Here is an 18,452-nt window from a genome sequence, read left to right on the forward strand (position 1 = left end):
CTGTGACGGCATCTAATTATCTCATCTTTGGTTGTCTCCTTCTCCTCCCGCCCTCAGCATCAAGATCTTTTCCAACGAGTCAGCTCTTTGCATCAGGTGGCCAAAGGATTGGAGCTTCAGCATCAGTCCTTCCAAGGAACACCCAGGATTGGTCTCCTTTAGGATGGACTGGTTGGATCTTCCTGCAGTCCAAGGGACTCTCAAGAATCTTCTCCAACACCACAGTTCAAAAACATCATTCCTTTGGTGCTCAGCTTTCTTTATGCTCTAACTCTCACATCCATACAAGACTACTGGAAAACCACAGCTTTGACTAGATGGACATTTGTCAGCAAACTGGCCATTTGGATAATTTCTAAATTTTTCCTAATTTCCTATGGATCTCTAAGAGTTCTTTAATTATTCCAGGTAAGAGTCTTACATGAGATATATGAGGCTTGACTTTCACTCTCTTGATGGTTTCTAATGGCCAAAAGTTCTTAATTTAAATGTAGTTCAATTTATTGATCTTTTCCATTAGGTTAGTGCTTCTGGTTCTGTTTAATGTCTTTTCTCATCTACTAAAGTCAAGAAGGCATTTCTAGATGCTTCCCTATTTTACTTTCACAATTCAGAGCTACAAGTTACACAAAATTGATTTTCAGTATGCTATAAAGAAGGGGGTCAATATGGATAGTCAGCTGTCCCAGCACTACTGACTGAAATGTAGGTCTCTTGCCTACTGCCATCTTTAAATCAAATGCTCCTATATTTTTTGTTCTATTCGGGTTATCAATTCTAATCTTGGGTCTTCTGTCTATCCCAAGCAAATGGCACACTGTTTTACTGTTACAGTGAGTCTCTATACCCCGTAGAGCAAGTCTGTCCAGTTTGTTAATCTTCTTCAGGTGTCCTGGTTCTCACAACACTTCATCAGTTCAGTTCAGTCGCTCAGTCGTTTCTGACTCTTTGTGACCCCATGGACTGCCGCATACCAGGCCTCCCTGTCCATCATCACTTTACATTCACATATAAATTCTATAATCATCTTGTCAACTTATATGAAAATACTTATTCAGGCAGCTACTGCATTGAAACTTAGGCCAACTGCAGACAAGTGACATCTTAATTATTAATTCTAATAATTCATCTGTAATTTTGAGGGGACTTGTGTGTACACAATCACATCAACTGTCAAAAATGACAGTTTCAATTCTGATTACACAGAAAGGATCTTTTAGATAGTTAGCAAAGTGTTTGACACTGAGTAATAAGTACACTGAAAATAAAGCATTTTAGTTACTTATATATGCTAAGGAAAACAAATTGTCATTGTGGAAAAGAAAAATTATCATGATAAACTAGGTAATAGTACTTGAATGCCATGATCCTGTAACAAGGAATACTGATTTAACCAGTATTCCACATAATTATATAATTACAATGGGATGAGGGGATAGAAAGGTTGCATGTGTTAATGATGAGAGGTAAATCACACTCTGTGTGAAATTCACCGAACTGCTTTATCAAATTCACTTTTCCCCAAAAACAGACATAATTCCTACTTCTCAGATACTTAAGTGCATATACTGAATTTCTATCACTGTAGTAAGCATAAATTCTGACAGTAATTGCATCAAAACTCTCATACCATTTATGAGAAATTATAAATTATTCTATTTCAACTCAATTGATGAAAAAGTTTGAATATTCAGATTTAGGCTGACTGGGGGGAAGGAAAAACAGAGAAATGGGTTAACATTTTGCATCTAATTATAAAAACTGACAATATCTACGTATTTACTAGAGTTTACAGACACTCAATGCACCTATGCCAAATGAAAGCATCTCTGTTAATAAAAAAACCAGAAACCTCAAAGATTAAATATGCTGGTTTTAAACAGTGGTGTATGTTTTTTAATCAGATAAAAACAAATAATCTAGAATCATCTTTTAAAAAATTCTACGTATCTCAAATTACTACTAAAAACCTTTTTAAGAAGTAATTTTTAACATAAATGTGAACATTTTTATTTTATTTACATAAAGAAAACATAAGTCAAGTATTTTAACATCATTACATAACAATGTTTATACAAATAAGCCATTTTTTAGAAACGACTGATACTTTTAAAATGCTTACCTTAATGCACGACTAAGTTTCTCATAGTTCATTGTAGGTTTGTTTTTACGTTGTCCCCATTTCTGTGCAACCAGTTCGGGCTGATTTAGCTTAAATTCTCCTTCATCACCAACCCAAGAAATGCAGTCTCGAGCATCCTTGTCAGTAAGAAGTTCTAGCAAAAACTGCCACAGTTGGATCTGGCCATTGTTTCCTAGAAATTGACAAGAATGACAAGCACTGACCATAATGCTATGGATTTTCAGAGGGCAAAAGAGAACAAACAGGTCCTCTGGTTTGTATCTCAGCCACATGAAAAACATAAACTTCTTTTTACAAACGCTATCTAAGTATTTTCAGAGAAAAAGTCCAGGGGGCAGTCCTCAGATGGTGGAGGAATAGGACGGGGAGACCACTTTCTCCCCCACAAATTCATCGAAAGAACATTGGAACGCTGAGAAAATTCCACAAAACAACTTCTGAACGCTGGCAGAGGACATCAAGCGCCCAGAAAGGCAGCCCATTGTCTTTGAAAGGAGGTAGGACAAAATATAAAAGATAAAAAGAGAGACAAAAGAGTTAGGGATGGAGACCCATCCCAAGAAGGGAGTCTTAAAAGAGAAGTTTCCAAACACCAGGAAACCCTCTCCCCCACGGGTTTGTGGGGAGTTTTGGAATCTCAGAGGACAACATAACTGGGAGGAAAAATAAATAAATAAATAAAACTCACAGATTACGTGTCTAACAGCAATTCCCAGCGGAGAAGTAGCCCAGAGGCTGGCATCCGCCACTAGCAAGTAGGGGCTGAATAGGGAGAAGCAGGCTGCATTGCTCAGGGTAAGGACCGGGCCTGAATGCCCTGGGGGCAATCTGAGGGAGCTAACATGAGATAGCAACCCAGATTGTGAAATAGCCAGAGAGAGAGAGAGAGAGAGGAAAAAAAAACAGAGAGAGAGAACTTTCCCTGGAAAAACTCTAACCTAAGGCACTGCCAGCCTGTTCACAGAACAAAGGACTGAGAGAATACCAGAGGAGAGCTAGCTGGCTGTGGACCAGCCCACCCCCTGCTGGAGACAGGGAGGCAGGCGGGTGCCAGCCAGAGCTGGAAGGCAAGGGGCAAACTCAGCCCCAGAGATGGCATCCTCTACCAAACTGCGAGCAGGCTCCCAGTTGCTAACCAAGACTTCCTGGGATTCTGGATGGTTGACATCCGCAGGGAGGGTCACAGCCAGAGATCAGCTCCCCAGAGGAGACACACTGCACACCTGAGAGGCTGGGATGGGGGAGGTGATAAGACGCAGGTCCCACCTGGGGAGAGTGTGCTTGCCAAGCACCTGGCCGCCTGAGCTGCTTGGACTTGGGAAGGGCACAAAACACAGGCCCAACTGAGTCTGCGCCTTTGTGGAGTACCCAAGACCCTGAACCTGGGCTCAGACCTGGGAAGTGCACGCAACCCAGGGCCCGCTTTAGACAGTTCCCCTGCAAAGCAACCTAGAGCCTGAGCAGTGTAGACTGGGAAAGCATACACGCCGTGAGAGGGGGCAAACTCAGTGTGGCTGAGGCACTGTGAGCACTCCACACACGCAAGTGTTACTTATTTGCAGCGTCCCTCCCTTCCCACAGCACGACTGAACAAGGGAGCCTAAAAAAGTGTCCACCACCGCCCCCTTGTGTCAGGGCGGAAATTAGACAGTGAAGAGACCAGCAAACAGAAGACGCTAAAATAAACTGAGGGAACCGCTTTGGAAGTGACAGATGCAATAGATTAAAACCTGTAGTTAGCACTGACTGCACTGGAAGGGGCCTATAGATCTTGAGAAGTATAAGCTGAACAAGGAACGATCTGAAACTGAACTGGTCCACACTGCCTGCAACAGCTCCAGAGAAATTCCTAGATATATTTTTACTATTACCATTTTTTAAATTAAAAAAAATGTTTTTTATTTTTATGTTCTCTATTATGCCTTTAATTTTCATTTTTATAACCTACTATTACCTTACAAAAGCAAACTTCATATGTATTTTTTATAATTTTTGAGATTTTGTTTTTTTAATATTGTATTTTTGAGAGTCTAACCTCTACTCTAGATTTTTAATCTTTGCTTTTTGGTATTTGTTATCAATTTTATACCTTTAAGAACCCAATCTTCAGTACCCATTTTTACTTGGGAACGAGATTACTGGCTTGACTGCTCTCTCCCCCTTTTGACTCTCCTTTTTCTCCCCCAGGTCACCTCTATCTCCTCCCTCCCCCTTCTCTTCTCTACCCAACTCTGTGAGTCTCTTTGTGTGTGCCAGACGGTGGAGAACACCTAGGGAACTGATTACTGGCTGGATCTGTCTCTCTCCTTTTAAGTCCCCCCTTTATCCTCTTGGCCACCTCTGTCTCCTTCCTCCCTCTTCTCTGCTCTGTATAACTCCGTGAACATCTCTGAGCGGTCCAGACTGTGGAGCGCACATAAGGAAGTGATTACTGGCTAGCTTGCTCTCTCCTCTTTTGATTCCCCCACTTCTCCTCCATATAATTGGTCACCTCTAACTCCCTCCTCCCTCTTCTCTTCTCCATATAATTCTGTGAACCTTTCTGGGTGTCCCTCACTGTGGAGAATCTTTTCATCATTAACCTAGATGTTTTACCATCAGTGCTGTATAAATGAAGAAGTCTTGAGGCTACTGTAAGAATAAGACTGAAAACCAGAGGCAGGAGGCTTAAGTCCAAAACCTGAGAACACCAGAGAACTCCTGACTCCAGGGAACATTAATCAATAAGAGTTCATCCAAAAGCCTCCATACCTCCACGGAAACCAAGCACCACCCAAGAGCCAACAAGTTCCAGAGCAAGTCATACCACGCAAATTCTCCAGCAATGCAGGAACATAGCCCTAAGCTTCAATATACAGGCTGCCAAAAGTCACACCAAACCCACAGACATCTCAAAACTCACTACTGGACACTTCACTGCACTCCAGAAAGAAGAAATCCAGCTCCACCCACCAGAACACCGACACAAGCTTCCCTAACCAGAAAACCTTGACAAGCCACTCGTCCAAACCCACCCACAGGGAGGAACCTCCACAATAAAGAGGAACCACAAATTGCCAGAATACAGAAAGGCCACCCCAAACACAGCAATCTAAACAAGATGAAAAGGCAGAGGAATACTCAGCAGGTAAAGGAACAGGATAAATGCCCACCAAACCAAACCAAAGAGGAGGAGATAGGGAGTCTACCTGAAAAAGAATTCAGAATAATGATGGTAAAAATGATCCAAAATCTTGAAAACAAAATGGAGTTACAGATAAATAGCCTGGAGACAAGGACTGAGAAGATGCAAGAAATGTTTAACAAGGACCTAGAAGAAATAAAAAAGAGTCAATCAATAATGAATAATGCAATAAATGAGATCAAAAACACTCTGGAGGGAACCAACAGTAGAATAATGGAGGCAGAAGACAGGATAAGTGAGGTAGAAGATAGAATGGTAGAAATAAATGAAGCAGAGAGGAAAAAAGAAAAAAAGAATTAAAAGAAATGAGGACAACCTCAGAGACCTCTGGGACAATGTCAAACGCCCCAACACTCAAATCATAGGAGTCCCAGAAGAGAAAAAGTCCATATTCACATTTTTATACAGTGAAATAAAACAAAATATACATAATTTGACAAATTTTATAAATATCAGATGACAATGCAAAAATACCTGTTCTGTTTCCAGGCGAACTCCTATCTTCTCCTGAAATTCTCGGAGCTCTTTGTACTTTAGCTGCCTTTGCACTACTATTTATAGCTTTAATGGCAGTTGGTGTAGCAGACTGCACTGATGCTGGAATAATTTGCACAGCTGCAAAGCAAGACAAGGGGAAAATTTTTTTTTTCTCCTTTCAATACAGAGAAAAAACTACTGAAAGAAAATAAAATGCAAGTAGTTTAACTGATGCCTCTCTAATTACTCAACGAAAGTTCAGAGGTTAAGGTATAATGTCTGCATTACTATCTATGAATCTTAAGTGAATAAAAGTTGGTTTCCTTATTTTAGAAAAACTTATTGATGTATATACAGTAGATAAAGTTTAAAAAAATGTATTTTTTTAAAATATTTGTTCGTAAGAGATGGTTTATCAAATTTTGGAGAATGAGGACAAATGAGAATTCATGTTCCACTGCTGACAGGAGTACAAACATACCACCATTTTGAGAAAAACTTTAGTAATATCCAGTGAAGTCGAAAGGGTAGAATCCCATGAAATCACAACCAGAGAATCTCACACACTTTCTTACAGATGCTCATTCAATGATGTTCACAAAGTTTTTAAAATGATAAATAGCAGTGAAAATAAAATCGAGCTACAGATATCAACATAGGTCTCATAAATGTAAATCAAAAAAGCAAGCTACAAAAGGATAGACACAGTATTATCACCATCTTTACCCAAAAGTTTATACATGTATAAAATAATGCCCTAAAGTGTTTATGGTTACAAAAGTTCATAAAAATATAAAATATGCATAGAATAAGAAACCTCAAGTTCAGGACAGTCATTCAAAATGGGATCTACAACAGGTAAACTTAACATATAAAGTTTTATCTCTTATGGTGTATGCAGATGTTGGTTATACTTTATGTCTTTGTATATCTAAAATACTTCATACAAAATTTAAAAATTAGCTTTTCTTTTTACTACCTTGCAGTACTAAATGGAACATTTCTTACTGATAAATCAACCCTATATTATGGGCACATGAATACTCACGTTGATCAATTGTAACTATCTCATTCATCTGTTGTTCTTGGCTTGCCAATACATCTGAAGAACACACATAAAAATTTTTTGTTTTCATTTAAACCACAAATGCAAACTCCAATTCAGTAAAATTCAATTAAAAAAAAAAACACCCTCCATGATTAAAACAAAAACCAAGCAAACAAAAAAGCAAAACATCAAATAATTGAAACTTATTGGCCTAAGAACCTAAAAAATACTTAACAGTCATTTTACAGGAATAGATATTTTTAAGAGAAGCAACAGAAAGAAAGCTCCAATTCAATGTTCAGAAAAGTCGTTCAGAGAACCAGGGTTTGAAAATGTCTATTATAAATCTATTTATTTAGGCTTTATGTAAAACAGGAAATATTCAAGATCAGATCACCAGAGTGAAATTATTTAGATACATTTTCTTCATTAAAAAAGGCTCTTTCAAGATGACTGGAGAGATCATCATAATTTGGTGTATGCATGATCAAATACCCATTAAAAAAAATTGCTTTAACTTTAGAATTCTTCTTCTAAAGATAGATAGCCAAATTTTCAGTGGAATTACAGCTGTTCTCTGTGTCACAAATGAACTAAGTAACTTAACACGTCTACAAATACAGGTCTCAAATGAGGTACAGTGAAGGGGAACTCTCCCGTGGTCGTCCAGTGGTTAGGACTTCACTCTCTCACTGTCAAGGGCCCAGGTTCAGTCTCTGGATGGGGAACTAAGATCCCACAAGCTGCGCAGTGCAGCCAAAAAAACCCAAAAACAAACAAACCCCCCCATGAGTTACAGTGTAAAACGTCCTAATATAACCGTTTGGAGAACTATTCATTACTCATCCCTTGCTATTTCCTACTGTTATTCTTCACCTTTCAGATAAGAGTTACACTTGCCAGTCTATATCCCTTCAGCCTTTTTAGTGCCCATCACAGACTCGGATGTTTCTCTCTCCAACTGACGTTGTACCCACCAGCAGTCATCTGTGTACCGAGCTGAGTCCTGGGGCCTGGGCTCCTAACACAGTTCTACTGAGAATGCCACACCAGGCTCCAACGCCAGGCACAGAGCTGAAGAGGACTGGCAAACTAAAGAGAGATCCGACTCCTACTTGTCAGATGGGAGCTTTCTTTGGGGATCCCGAGTTTGGGAATGTAAACAATTATATGAGACTAGCCTCAGATCTGGGTTCTGGTCTTAGCACTAACTTATCGGCTGTATGACAATGGTAAATTATTCAACTAACGTGAACACTTATTTCTTCATAATGCAATGAGATACCCCCACCTACCACTTCATGAGGCTGTTGTGAGGATTAAAGGAAAATATTTTTAAGAAGCACAATACCTGAAATATAGTTAACTTTCAGTAAGTTGAAGACACTATTCTTTTATCCAGATTCATAGTTCTGACTATTCTCAAGGACAACTGTTCTGAAGAAAAACTCATGCTTTATATTTGTGGTATATTCCCCCAAAATTTTATAAAAGTACCTTGAAAGGGCAAAGTGCTATTGAAATGAAACTGTTCAACCCTTGACTGTGACTGAACACAGTACCCTAGCTTAAAAAGAGGCAAAGAAGAGTCACCACTACACAGCACAGGCATTACCAATCTGTTAAAATCAGCCGCTCAGCCCTGATTTTTGGACTGGAGTTTGGTTTGTTTCCTGGGAACTCTCAAGATATTAACAGAAGGCAGAACACAGAAACAGAGGGGCTTTTGAAAGGCTGGTCCAAGACCGCACAGACACTCTAAATATCAAATTCCTTCTCCAGCCCTCAAACCCTGGTCCCGCATAAAGGAAGCAGAGCCCTAAGGGGAAAAGCTCTACGGTGTATGGAGCAAGTTTATGCAAACTCTGAACACTGAAGGTATAAGGCAATTCTTTGTCCCAAAGAAAACACTCAGCAAACTGAGTTTTGTGCCTCTGGCCACAGAAGACATATTCACACCAAGAAGGACACCTTAGAGAGCTGGGACTCCTGGAACATTTCCTAATTATCCTCTCCATGTATGGTAGGACTTGGATCAAGTTTCACTAGAAGGGAAACTGCAGGAGGCTGGTGGCCCGGGTGGGAAAACTAACACAAATACTTAAAAGAGGTCTGTCTGTTCAGTACTGCTTCTCCTTGATAAATCACTCAGGAACAGATAGTAAATGCTAGGTTACTAAGGACATGCTACAGACTTCACTCTACAAGAGGGGCCAGAGAGCTAGACTGTGCCCCAAGGAGCCTGTTCTGAGAAGCTTCTGCTGCTGCTAAGTCGCTTCAGTCGTGTCCAACTCTGTGTGACCCCATAGACGGCAGCCCACCAGGCTCCCCCGTCCCTCGGATTCTCCAGGCAAGAACACTGGAGTGGGTTGCCATTTCCTTCTTCAATGCATGAAAGTGAAAAGTGAAAGTGAAGTCGCTCAGTCGTGCCCGACTCTTCTCGACCCCATGGATTGAAGCCTACGAGGCTCCTCCATCCATGGGATTTTCCAGGCAAAAGTACTGGAGTGGGGTGCCATTGCCTTCTCCTCTGAGAAGCTAGGCTTGTGAATTACAGAAAGTCGATCAAACATAGCCTTACACATCACCCTACCCACTCCCAGATTCTGAGAGTTAGATTTCCAAACCCAATGGAATTTCCTTGCCAGGCAGAGCAAATAATCATGGCCAGATAAGCAAGGAATTCCTTAAGATATTTATGTAGGCCATGGGGCTGTTACTTTTGTAAACAAAACAATTCCAAAGCAGAGCTCTTCTGTAGAAGACCCATTCTACTGCAGGCAGATAGAAAGATATGTAAGATTTCTCACAGCCCCCTGTGCTGGGAAAAGCCTCTGAGTGAGCTTTAACATTTGAGAAGCCCTAGGAGAGCCACAGAGAAACAACGAAGTGCCGATCTGGGATAGACAGCAAAAATCATGAACTTGAGAAAAACCAAACTGCAGTCTAAACACTGTCCTTGTTTTATTCTTGAGAGTTCCTACAAGAAAATGTTTCTGTAAACATGACTCACATGTTAAAAACCTGAAATATTTCAGAATTTACCTTACTCATCTAAAAAGCTCTACAGAGAAGAAAACCTGTGACACCAAGGATAAACTTTCAACTAGAACATTCAACTTATTTATCTAATAGGAACTGAAACTAGAAATAAACCCTGTAAATGTAATTAATCTACTAAGTCTTTTCAATACTTTTCCTCCTAATATTTAAGAGAACCAACACAGGAGAGATACTGCCAATAAAACAATGAAGGAAAGACTCCCCACTGAGCTTATTTCTTATTCAACAGCAGATGAAATCCTAAGCATTAAATGACTGAAAAATCCCTCCACCAGAACTGTTCCCTAATTGCGTACACAGTAGGATGAAATGCTACCATTTATACTTTCATCCACAGTGATTATAAAAACAAAGTCAGCGTGTCCTAGTCACACATTCTGAAAAATTTGTTCTTTGGTCAGCGTTTCTGATTTATATAACAATGTCAAGGAATGGGTTACTACTAACATTTTAACAGTCACTGAAATATAACATGGATTAAAATTCAAACAAAATAATTTACATATATTTGAGCTCTTTTTGTTGGACAGCTTTAATCATCAAAATAATGTCTGTTGAGCAACATGGAAATACTGAAACCAGTGGCTTCCAATTCAAGATGGTGGGTTGCATACTTAAGTCTACTTCCCCTTTCTCCCTTAAAATCCCATTCGACTAAAAGAAATTTTAAAAGATTTAATCCCCATAATGAAGAGGATGAGAGAGAAGCCATCTGTGAACAAATAATCATAAACTTCTAAAAGATGAGCATCGGTGAAAGAACTGACTGATGAACCAGAAGTCAACAACTAGAATATACGAACAGAGCTAACTGCAAGGCACAGAATCTAACTTGGATAGAACAGAACTTGGAGTCTAGTGTTAGTCTGCCTGGGTTTGGATCCTGGGTCTGCCACACCCTAGTTCTATAACCTTGTGGGGGCTCTCTAAGCCTCAGATTCCTATCTGAAGAAATAAGGAAAGTAATGATCTCTGGCTTTAGTTTAAGATTAAATGAGATAATACATATAAATTCTCAGCACATCACAGCCTTACACAATAAATGTTAATTATTACTGCTGTTAGCAATGAACAATTAAGATGAAAACAAAGTTATAAAGAAATACAAGTAAACTTAAGTTATAATGCAAAAAAGATAATAGTTTCAATTTTATACATTTTCGAAGAAGTTCCAGATGACTCCAGAGAATTTCTCCCCGAGGAACTCGCTGAAAAAAATCTTCTTGGCTGAGACTACAGAGTTCTCTTCCAGAAATATTCAGTGTAGTGAGGTCTATATCAGTCATGCTGAATTCCTTCATTACCCAAACCACCCAATGCAGGACTTGGTCCGTGGACCATTGTATGGGATCTAAAGACAAAAATATTACCATTAGCCTAGTTGCATCTTAGATATTACAATTTACAGTTAACTTGTCAACACACACAAAAACACACAGATAAAATCCAGACAGGTTTCCCCTCCCCCCACCCAAGTAAGTAAACTCATTATATGAAATAAAAAGATGCTTACACTCCATTTTCTTCTTAGCTCCTTTTCAACTCCTTAATCTAAAATTTGATGGGTTCACGTGTTTCTACATCAGTTAGTTTGGAATTTTATTAAGAAAAAACAAAATGCACAACTGCTCTCCAGTGAGCCAAATGGAAGAATAAAATACATGATTACTTTGCAGGAAATGCCCCCTCACCAAGTTAATATTCAGTTTTTTCCATTTCTGCAATGTTTATTTCTTATAATTCAGTTTTGTGTCTCCAACAGCTATTTGTATTGAAATCCACCAATGAGCCCCTGATGACCAAATTTAGTAGATACTACTCAGCCAGCATTCTTTGACTTTCTCAGCAGCATCGAGACTTGTGACCATCTAAAACTCCTCCTCAATTTCAATGGCACTAGATATGTACTGGAGAAGGAAATGGCAACCCACTCCAGTGTTCTTGCCTGGAGAATCCGAGGGATGGGGGAGCCTGGTGGGCTGCCGTCTATGGGGTCGCACAGAGTCGGACACAACTGAAGTGACTTAGCAGCAGCAGCAGCACATATGTACAGTTCTTATTTTTCTTCTATCTGGTAAGCTATTTCATGTCTCCCCAACGTCCTGTTCCTCAACCCTGAATGTGGACAAGGTTCAGCACTGTGTTATCATTCCTTTTCTCTCTCTTCACCAGAGATTACACCTACTTGTATGACTTTAATACAAACTCAGTGTGACTTTGTCCCAGATAACACCTTTATCTCCAGTCCAAATCTTGTGCCCCTGAAACTACTTTCTGGTGACCCTCAACTGAATATGTACTCTTGAAAATCAAGCACTATCAACACTTTCCCTTGAAAAATCTTTCCAGTACCAGACTTTCCTACCTTCCCCACAAAGGTTTAGAAAGCATGGACTGTCTTTCTTACGCACTACTGAAAGCCCAGCATTTACCATGGTGCCTAGCTCAGGAAATATGAAGATGTAACCAATTCTTATCAATATTATTATTGCCTAGTCACCCTAGCTTGAGAAGTTAGATAAATATTCGACTCTCCCCTCTCTATCCTCATGCAATCCATCAACCAGCTGATCAGTCCTATCACTATTTTGATTCATCTCCTTTCTGCTCCCACAGCAATCACCTGGTCTAGGCTAACCTAAATGTTATTACCTAGCACACGTAAACTACCCGCTCCAACTTACGTCACATCCCACTGCCACATTCATTTTCAATTGTCACCTGCATCAATCAAAATCAATTCTATAATGCTACAGAATAACTCCTCACCCACTGTATCTTCTCACTACTCAGCACACTCCCACCTGTCAGCTTTGCACAAACAGCTCCTGTCTCGAATGTCCGGAAGTTTCCTTGTCTACAATAAACTCTCCCAATTTTCCCCCAGATCACTATGATCCCTTTGAGATTCTAGTAGTATGTTTCTTTTATACCAGTTATTGACAACTTAAAACATGTCACCTTTATGGAAACTACTTCTTTTCATTTACTGTTTCTCTCTTTAACTAAATTATGAATGCCCTAAGGGCAGGATTTTTTAAAAAATGTATATCATTGTATTCCCAGCACCATCATCTATTAACAGTCCAAAAAAAAGATACACAGAAAATCTGTTTCCTAAAAGTTCTATATTTAAAATGGATAACTTATTCACCATAGTGTTTTCTATGTCAAGCCTAAATATTATTCTACCGAACATAATTATTACGTATTTTATTACCATAGGGTATCCCAAGACGCTCTTGCTCTTTCCTATAACCTTCCAGCGCAGCCGCCCATCGCGTCACTTGTTCTGACGTTTCATCTGAGATGGTCGTGATGTGCTTTGTGCCATCAAGAGTTATCACTTGAGCCTCCTCAACAAGATGTGCTTCTGCTTCCGCATGGTGAGCATCTGGATCAATAACTACTTCAACCGTTTCCGCAGGTTTAACAATTTCCAGGATATTTAGCTTTGGTTCAATTCCTTAACAATTAAAAAAAAAGTATATCTAAGTGAAAACACGAAAGTAACACAGCAAAATTTAGTTTAGTTTATGTGTTCTCAAGTAGTAGAGCAAAACTCCACGTTAAATATTTTTAGCATTATGTCTAGAGAACTTGAACAGATTTCTATTAAATGACAAAAACAACAATTGAACAGAACTTGGGTAGATCACAGGACAGTACTGTATCAGTATTAATTTCCTGATTTTGATAACTGTGGTCCTGTAAAAAAATTCTTTGTTTTGGAAAACACACACACTAATGTATTTAGAGACAGAAAAAAAATCATGTCTACATCTTATTCTTAACCAGGTCAAAAAAATAATGTGGGGATGAGGAAGAGACAGAATAAAGCAATGTAATAATAAAAGTTAACATTTGGGGAATCTGGGAATTCTATTATTATACTTGGAATTTTTCTATAAATCTAAAATAATTTAAGACCACCACCACCATGCATACAAACACACACACCTTACCTACAGAGAAAAAGAACCAACATGTAACAGGAAATTAAAACTACACTAGGAAGAGTATAAATGAGTAGCTACTCATCTTTAAAAGTTAAAAAGTCTTTCTAAGCTAACTAAAATTATTTACTGACTCCTTGTCTTTTTAGAAGACAAAGTACATGTTTTAAAACTAGCCCTTTATGAAATAATCATAGTTACTAATGGTAAGATGACAGTTCTAAGAAACTATCATACAACATAACGGCTACTGTTTGCTGACTGATTTAGTTATAATCTACATCAAAATTTAATCAAAGTGTACTTGAAAGAAAAAATAAAACTCAATTTCATTATTGTGAAGTTCAATCTCAAAAGCTGTATTACAGAAAAATATACTGCTTTCATTCATTAGGTGGTGTAAACAGAAGTTGCTTTTTTCAAATGTTCATGAGAAAAAAAGACAGCAAGTTTTGAAAAAAAAAATTTTCCTAAAAATTATTTGTTAATTCCCCCATCAAATTTCATCAAGTCAACTCTTCTTAAACACACTTGCACTGAGAGGTCACTAAGCTTTTAAAGATAAAAAATAAAGACTGATTTTTCTTTCCTAATTCCAACAATAGGAAAATTCTGGGGAAATTAAGGATCATAAGTAGGTAATTACGACTTTCATAATGTGGAAAAAAACTTTGATTTGTGAAACATAACTGTAAACAATATAATGTGTTCCACCTGATTCACTGGAAACGACTGTGATGCTGGCAAAGAGAGAAAGCAAAAAGAGAAAGGGGCAGCAGAGGATGAGACGGTTACAAAGCATCACTAACTCAATGGATATGAATTTGAGCAAACTCCAGGAGACAGTGGAGGACAGAGGAGCCTGGCATGCTGCAGTCCACGGGGCTGCAAAGAGTCAAACATGACTAAGCAACTGAACAACAACAAATAACATGTTCAGAGATTAAAATTAGTCTAAAACTCTGGTCAGAAATCCCAATAAGCCCATTTAAAAAACTAAAATTCAATCTACCAAAAATGGTTTCCCAATTTTCTAACTTGTGTATTTGCAAAGACCAGTAAAATACTGTGTGGATATGGTTGACTGGGTCACCCCACAGCCTTTGCAAATTCCTCTCTGTGTGCTAAACTGCAGAGACTAGACTTCCGTGCAGGAATACAGATGTGACTTAGGTTCCAGAAGTACTGGCATGAGCGTTCTACTTGGAAATGAGTTAAGAGGGGACAAGCAATCCATCGTTGGCTGATGTGGATCACTGTAAAGGGAGCATAGTTCCAAGTCAACAGCTATAGTGATGCCTTTCAGATCTGGCATTTTCCAGATCCCAGCATAGCAGCAGCTTCCTTGGCAGTTCAGTTCTGCAGTGTGGCTGAGGCACTTCTAGAAAGTCAACTGGCACATGTTCTTCCAGCCCTCCCTGGGATTCTGTTATTTACTATCCTATAATATATCCTTTCCTGATTAAAGCAGGCAGAATGTGTTATACAATTTGCTTCATCCTGACAGATAAAACAATGAAAAGCATGAATATTTAACTATAAAGTCACATTAACTAACTTAGACAATCATCTAAAACTTTTAAAACTGAGTTCCCATATTAGAAAAACACGAGTTAAATTTTTAAATGACAACACTAAAATTAACTTACCTTGGTAAGAAATTACCTGTACACTAAGCTGTACAGTTCCATCTGTCTTTACTCCTTGGTCAAATAAACTTCGTTCTGGATCCAGCTAAACATGGGTAAAAGGATTAAGATTATTTTAGCTCAGTCATCTGGTTTAATATAAATGGATGTGCCAAATAGGACTTAATTACTGAGGTATACTAATTAAATTGCAAGAACACACTTAATTATTCAAGTTGTCGTATCATTTAATTCTCTGCCAAAACTGAAAAGGATTTCACCACTGTGGGTAGCAATTAGGGACAACACAAATAGGACTTGTTTAAATAGTGGTTTTCTCTAGCTCTGGAGTCTAGTTTAGAATTTTAAATAATGCCAAAAGGCAAATATTATTTCTGCAGAAGTATTTCTGGTAGAAGATAATGCAAGTTATCTGCCATGAAGGGTTTTTTATTAGGGGGGACAATTTATACAAATTTATTTATATACTTCTTGCCAAATCTCTTCATAACCAAGGATACACATTTAAGATCAGGGTTAATTCAATTTCTGATCATGAAGTTAATAAAGTTAAAGGACTTACAACCATACTACCTGACCTAGCTATGAATATCTTTAGTCATAGTTCTACATCCTTTCGGTACCTTTCAGTATCAGTGCTTTTGAATGCATTTCACACAAATGGCAAAAAGAACTTCTGACTTCTGGGCATTTTATCAAGTTTAAAAACATGTTTCTGTTAAATTATTTTGAATAAGGTGTATTTCTGTGTATACATACAGCTGGAGATACAAAGTCCTCCCACTTTTATTCCTAGAATTCAGCCAATATGGGAATCATGGTACAAACGTATTTTCTAAAATGAAAAACGCCATACATATAAAGCCTAAAGTCTTAAGTGACTGCATCTAACTTAAATACAGACAAGACAAACTGTGTAACCCTGCAGATAGACTGGTCAAACGTGGCAGCTGCACTCCTTAATACAACAGTCTCTGTGTGACATTTTGCTAAAAATTCTCCTGAGAATTCTCCCCTCTCTAGTAGACACTGGTAATGGTATTATCGACTAGAAGCTAAAGCCTGTGTAACTCTGAAACAGGATTCCCAGGTACTGAGCATACTAGCTGACACAAGAGCTGGCGCAAGGACAAAACTCAAGCATGGTATTTGATCTTGGGTCATATTCCTTAGAGAAGTGCAACTCAATTGTTGTTCATCAGCTTTAAAGTCAGCACTTACTGAAAACATAAAAGCATTTGTATTTGTATTACACAAGTGGAAAGCATTCTGACTCCAACTATATTTGCTTTAAATGATATGGAAAACAGAAGTTGCTATCCTCATATTCTTTTTGAAGAGAGGAAGGGAGACAGGAAGAAATGAAAAATGCCCTAGATCCAGAGCTAGTTCTGAATTCTTCAATACTACAATTTATGCATATTCCCATTTATTCAGCCAATATCCACTTATTTATTTATTGGTGGTAAGGAAGGTTTGCTTTATTTGGGATGCTGGCAATCGGTGGTGAGCAGACTCCTATCCAAAGGCTGACAATCAGTGGACAAGAGCTTTTATAGATGCAAGGAGAAGGCTACATGCAAAAACAGTACAGTCAGCTCTGATAGTCATCTTGAAACTGGACATTGGTGGTGTGACCGGTATCATCTTGGTTGTTTTAAGTACAGTTAATCTTAGTTCCAGGGTCAGTAGGTTCCCATTTTCTTAAGGTCAATTCTTGGAATTGTGGCAGCTTATGGTGTGGCTACAGTCTGGTTATCATGTAGTTAAACTTCTTCCACCTGGTGGGGGTTTTAGTATCTGTAAGACAGCTCATAGGATATGATAGCCCTTGAGAAAGAACTAAAGGTCCTTGACTTTGCTTAGTGACTAAATTATTTTTGTTTTGTCATGACTGTTTTCCTTTGTTTCTGCATTTTCTCCTTCTCTGATTAAACTTATTCTTTGGCTAAAGTTTTTTCCACGGACAAAAAGGCAGGCTGAGGACATGGGAGGCAAGGCCCGGTGCATTGTTATTCAGGCGCTCAGCCCTGTGCCACTCTTTGTTACCCCATGGACTGCAGCACGCCAGGCCTCCCTGTCCTTCACTATCTCCCAGAATTTGCTCAAACTTGTGTCCATTGAGTTGATGATGCCATCCAACCATCATCCTCTGTCGCCCTCTTCTCCTCCTGCCTTCAATCTTTCCAAGCATCAAGGTATTTCCAATGAATCAGCTCTTTGCATCAGGTGGCCAAAGTATTAGAGTTTTAGCTTCAGCATCAGTCCTTCCAATGAATATTCAGGGTCAGTTTCCTTTAGGATTGACTGGTTTGATTTCCTTGCTGTCCAAGGGATTCTCAGGAATCTGCTCCAGCACAATCCCCTGGGGGCCTAGTGGTTAGGATTTAGCTCTGTCACTGCTATGGCCCAGGTTTGATCCCTTCAACCAATATTTATTGAGATCCTATGATAGCTTGGCTACTTTGCAGGTTAAAACTTTCATTTTAGATAGGTCAGGTATTATAAGAGCAGCAACAAATGTCAGAGCTAAAAGACAAGAGATTGAGTCCAAATTCCCCTTAATTTTACACGTAAGAAAAAACAAGGTAAGTCTAGTGACACTGAATTATGCAAGGAAAACTTTCCTAAAATGTCAGCCTCAAACAAGTGAAGACAGTTCTATAGTTACAGTAGGCCTCGGTTCAAATTCCAATGCACCCCACTACACTGGGCAAATTATTTAATTTAAATCTCAGTTGCTACATCTGCAGATTATGATTAAGAATATGCCAACTTCAAAGACCGCTGTCAAGAATGAGATAATTTAGAAATGTCTTACAACCATATAACTCTAGTTCACCAATTTATTTTCTGGCTGCACCTCACAGCATGCAGAACTTCCCTGACGAGGGAACATCCCCTGCAGTGGAGGTGTGGAGTCTTAACCACT

General features: G+C 38.8%; 1 protein-coding gene across 7 annotated transcripts in view; it reads right to left on the reverse strand.

Moving 5' to 3' along the window:
- GABPA (GA binding protein transcription factor subunit alpha) overlaps positions 1-18,452 on the reverse strand; it is a 38,156-nt gene that overhangs the window by 5,888 nt on the left and 13,816 nt on the right. For all 7 annotated transcript variants that reach the window (XM_027543838.1, XM_027543924.1, XM_027544094.1 and 4 more), the window contains 6 exons: positions 15,521-15,605; positions 13,136-13,381; positions 11,072-11,266; positions 6,853-6,906; positions 5,802-5,942; positions 2,123-2,315 (listed from right to left, as the gene is read on the reverse strand). In XM_027543838.1, coding sequence (XP_027399639.1) covers positions 2,123-2,315; positions 5,802-5,942; positions 6,853-6,906; positions 11,072-11,266; positions 13,136-13,381; positions 15,521-15,605 — 914 coding nt within the window. The remainder of the gene's footprint in view (positions 1-2,122; positions 2,316-5,801; positions 5,943-6,852; positions 6,907-11,071; positions 11,267-13,135; positions 13,382-15,520; positions 15,606-18,452) is intronic.

The sequence above is a fragment of the Bos indicus x Bos taurus genome, chromosome 1 (genome assembly GCF_003369695.1).
Source record: "Bos indicus x Bos taurus breed Angus x Brahman F1 hybrid chromosome 1, Bos_hybrid_MaternalHap_v2.0, whole genome shotgun sequence".
NCBI lineage: Eukaryota > Metazoa > Chordata > Mammalia > Artiodactyla > Bovidae > Bos > Bos indicus x Bos taurus.